A 5,000-nucleotide genomic window follows, 5' to 3' on the forward strand; every position below is an offset into this window, starting at 1 on the left:
GTATCTTTGCAGCAGGTTTCTCGAAGCGTCTCGGAGACACAGTTCTTCTGGATTGAGTCTGTCTCAGTTTGTTCTGTTTCTTCATGTGACTCCAGACAGACTGATGATGATCAGATCACATCTCTGTGTGCAGCACAAACATCTCACTGCAGTATTAACATTAATGGATAAATGACTGTTTGGAAATGTAAACTGATATTTCCTACTGACACACTACAGCAGAAGCTAGAAATAACTGACTTAAAACCAGTTTCAGCTGCTGAGAATACTAGTGTTCTAATCATTTTGGCCTCCACTCTATATGGGCTCTGGTGATGCTCTGTGTTTGGAGGACTCACTGATCCTGTCTCTCTCTCTCTTTCTCTTTCCAGAACCTTCTAGAAGTCCAGATGGAGCAGGATGTTGAGAGCACCGTCACAGTTCGACAGCCCAAGCTGCCCAAGCAGACGTGGGACGACTTCCCCAAACCTCTGCAGGACAAGGAGCGCGTCAAGCAGAAGATCCAGCGCTACGTCCGCAAAGACGGCAAGTGCAACGTGCATCACGGAAACGTGCGGGAGACCTACCGCTACCTGACGGACATCTTCACCACACTGGTGGACCTCAAGTGGAGGTTCAACCTGTTCATCTTCGTGCTGGTTTACACCGTGACGTGGCTGTTCTTCGGCTTCATGTGGTGGCTGATCGCTTACATACGAGGAGATCTGGAGCACATAGGAGACAACCAGTGGACTCCTTGTGTCAACAACCTCAACGGCTTCGTGACGGCGTTCTTGTTCTCGATAGAAACGGAGACGACCATCGGCTACGGCCACAGGGTGATCACTGACAAGTGCCCCGAGGGCATCTTGCTGCTGCTGGTGCAGTCGGTGCTGGGCTCCATCGTCAACGCCTTCATGGTGGGCTGCATGTTCGTGAAGATCTCGCAGCCCAAGAAGCGCGCCGAGACTCTGGTGTTCTCCACCAACGCCGTCATCTCCATGCGTGACGGCCGTCTTTGTCTGATGTTTCGCGTCGGAGACCTGCGGAACTCACACATCGTGGAGGCGTCCATTAGAGCCAAAATGATCAAGTCCAAACAGACCAAGGAGGGAGAGTTCATCCCTCTCAATCAGACGGACATGAACGTGGGCTACGACACCGGAGACGACCGGCTCTTCCTGGTGTCTCCGCTCATCATCTGCCACGAGATCAATCAGCACAGCCCCTTCTGGGAGATCTCCAAAGAGCACCTGGCCCATGAGGAGCTGGAGATCGTGGTGATCCTGGAGGGCATGGTGGAGGCCACAGGTACGACATAGTCATTTCATTGCACTCAGAGATTACATTTACACATAGTGGATTTGGAAGACACTTTTATCCAAAACTGCTTGCATTGCATTGAAGGTGTGCATTTGATAAGTTCATTCATTCCCTGGGAATCGAACCCATAACCATGCCATTTGTAGAGACATTCTGTGCTGTTTGCACTCAGAGATTACATTTACATGTAACGCATCTGGCAGTTCTTTTTTCATGTAATGCATTTGGAAGATGCTTTTCTCCAAAATCACTTGCATTAGATTGCAGGTATGCAGTGGATTGGTTCATGCATTCCCTGGGAATCGAACCCATGACTGTGGCATTTCTAGAGATATGCTGTACTGTTTGGACTCAGAGATTACGCTTAAACGGCGCATTTGGAAGACACTTTTATCCAAAACTGCTTGCATTGCATTTCAGGTATGCAGTGGATTGGTTCATGCATTCCCTGGGAATTGAACCCATGACCATGGCATTTCTAGAGATATGCTGTACTGTTTGCACTAAGAGATGTTTACATGTAATGCATTTGGCTATTGCATTTATCCAAAACTGCTTGTGTTGCAATGAAGGTGTGCATTTGACCAGTTCATGCATTCCCTGGGAATCGAACCCATGACAGTGGCATTTCTATAGACATGCTCTACTGTTTGCACTCAGAGATTACGCTTACACGGCGCATTTGGAAGACATTTTTATCCAAAACTGTTTGCATATCATTGAAGGTGTGCATTTGATCAGTTTGAGCATTCCCTGAGAATCAAACCAGTGACCGTGGCATTGCTAGACATGATCTCATGTTTGAGTCCAATTAACTTCTTATTTCTCAGAGATTACATTTACAGGTAGTGCGTTCATCAGATGCTTTTGTTCAAAACAACTTGCATTGCATTGAAGATGTGCATTTGATCAGTTCATGGATTTCTTGGGAATCGAACCCATGACCATGGCATTTCTAAAGAAGTACTCCACACTTTGTACTCAGAGATTACATTTACTTCTTCATGCTTTTATCCAAAATTGCTTGCTTTGCATTGAAGGTGTGCATTTGATCACTTCACGTATATGCTGGGAATCGAACCCCTGACCTTGACATCGATTTGAGCTACAGGAAGTTTGTTGCGTTGAATAGAAAAAAACTCCATAACTGACCCTATTAAGTAGAACTCATACTGAATGAGCAATATCAGATGTCTAATTCCCAGCATTCCCTGGAAATCGAACCCCTGACCGTGGCGTTTCTAGAGACATGCTGTACAGTTTGCAGTCAGAGATTACATTTACATGTAATGCATTCGGCAGATGCTTTTATCCAAAATCACTTGTGTTACACCTGGCTCAGGGATGTAACATTAAGGGAGACGACACAGTAGGAACAGTAGGAACTGCAGGTGAATGGATGCACAAGGTGAAGAGTTGTCAGTGCTAGTGAATGGATGCGAAACAGAGCATCATGTCATAAAATTGGAGCATGGCTCTGGCAAACTGCCCAAGCTACAGCTAACCAATGCATTAAGTGTGACTCGGACTCTGTAATGAGTGAAGGAAGGGTTAGAATAGATGACGTATCAACTGTGACCAAACAGATAAATGGGACAACAAATTCTCCAAATCTTTCAGATGATTTTGGATAAAATAATTGCATTGAAGGTATGCAGTGGATTGGTTCATGCATTTGCTTCTCTTTGGACTGCACACGGAGAGTAAATGTTGCGGCTTAATGTTCTGTTATTTTGAGACTGAGCATGATATTATGTTGAGCATAAATTACTTTAAAGTAGTAGTTGCACCTGCCAGTGCCTGCATGTGTTTATGTGTGCTATCACCAGTTAAGAATCAGTTACAAAAATTAAAGGTAACTTGATGTCTATTTGTGATGTTTTTACTTAATACAGTGAAGTTATTGTCAGATACATAAAGTATTTGATATCAAAGTGTAGTTTAATGTAGAGAAATGTTGTTTTTATTCTTTTAAGATCACAGTACTGATAAGTATTGGTTTTTAAACTTAGATGGTTTAAAGCAGTTGATTAAAGTTAGCTTGTTGGTTTGTACAGTGCTGTTGTACTTGTCACTGACAGCATATTTGTGACAGTATTATCATCACAATATTAATATGGTAACTGATGCATTTACGTTAAAACAGTTCAGGGTATTTATTCATGAGGATAACTACAGGATAACTAGCATTCACCAGCAGACAAATGATGTATTTATGTTTCCTATAAAGCCGTTCTAATCTAAATAATCAAACTAAACGAAGAAGAAGCTGAAATATCATTTTTGTCATGTTTTGATCACTGCATCATTCCCAGACCTCCACTCGAGTGATTTCACAGGTTTCATCACTGCACTATTATTCTAACGAGGAATGAGGAGAGTATCCCAACCTTTAACGAGTTGCAGTGTGTACTGATAAAAAAGTGTTCTGTGCCTGTTACTTTGGTTTGCTGACATGCATGTTAATTAGTTAATTTTGTCTATATTTGCATACGTGGCTAATCGAATCAGTGTTAATTTCATATTGTGGTATTGGAATTAGCTTACGACTTGTATCTTAGTGAGTAATTAGTCAGTTCAACCAGAGTGTATTTATATTAACCCTTCTATCTCTGGTCATCACTGTCCAACTAGATGACCACAGAACTGAATAAATAATCTCTCCATTGATGTGTGGTTTGTTAGGAGGACAATATTTGTCTGAGATACAACTATTTGAAAATCTGGAATCTGAGGGTGCAAAAAAATCTAAATATTGAGAAAATCATCTTTAAAGTTGTTCAAATGAAGTTCTTAGCAATGCATATTACTAATCAATAATTAAGTTTTGATATATTTACAGTAGGATATTTACTAAATATCTTCATGGAACATGATCTTTACTTAATATCCTAATGATTTTTGGCATAAAAGACAAATGTATAATTGTGACCCATACAATATATCTGTGCTACTTATGACTGCTTCTGTGCTGCAGGGACACAAATATGTTTTTTTTATAATAATTCAGTAAATGGTAAGATTTTCAGTTTTCAGGTGAACGGTTGCTCTAACAGCATCCCAAGAGAAAGAGTCTGAAACAGGACGACACATCAGGACTCATGATATACTGTAAATATAGTCCCAGATCAATACACAGTGGCTTCTAAAGGCTCTGTGTGCTGGGAAATATCCCAGAAATCCCACTGGAGTGCAGTACTGGAAACACGATAGATGACGTGACCTCGTGTGTCTGTGGATCATTAAAGACTCTGAGCTTCTCACATGATGGTTTCTTCAGCTCTTTTGCCACTCTTCTGATCTGTGTAGTTCCCTGAAGGATGAGCAGCTGTGTGTGAGGGTGGATGATCTGGAGTGTGTGTAGAAGCGATGCGGTCGCTTCAGAGGAGTGTGTGATTCAGCTCGCTGACGTAACACCTTTAGAAGACCAGCGAGCGAACGTCTCACACTTTCTTTACTCCTCCGGTTTTATTTGAAGATCATCAGAAACACACTGGTGATTTGCAGGTTTGCAGCAGAAGATGGTTTATTAGAGCAGCTTAATCACAGTCCATCTGCTTTTGAGATGTGTTTCTGATATTTTGAATGCAGTGCTTCATTTTGCAAGAGATGTGAGGCATTTTGCATTTTGTGTGCAATTCTTGGATTTGTGTGTAAAGTTTTGAAAAAAGAGGCAAAGTTTTGAAAATGTGAGTAGT

At 41.8% G+C, this 5,000-nt stretch overlaps 1 protein-coding gene across 2 annotated transcripts in view; it reads left to right on the forward strand.

The window, feature by feature from the left end:
* LOC109076838 (G protein-activated inward rectifier potassium channel 2-like) overlaps positions 1-5,000 on the forward strand; it is a 33,657-nt gene that overhangs the window by 20,475 nt on the left and 8,182 nt on the right. For both annotated transcript variants that reach the window (XM_042733353.1, XM_042733352.1), the window contains exon 2: positions 372-1,290. In XM_042733353.1, coding sequence (XP_042589287.1) covers positions 390-1,290 — 901 coding nt within the window. In that variant the 5' untranslated portion in view covers positions 372-389. The remainder of the gene's footprint in view (positions 1-371; positions 1,291-5,000) is intronic.

Source organism: Cyprinus carpio, chromosome B10, assembly GCF_018340385.1.
Source record: "Cyprinus carpio isolate SPL01 chromosome B10, ASM1834038v1, whole genome shotgun sequence".
In the NCBI taxonomy this organism is placed as follows: Eukaryota; Metazoa; Chordata; class Actinopteri; order Cypriniformes; family Cyprinidae; genus Cyprinus; species Cyprinus carpio.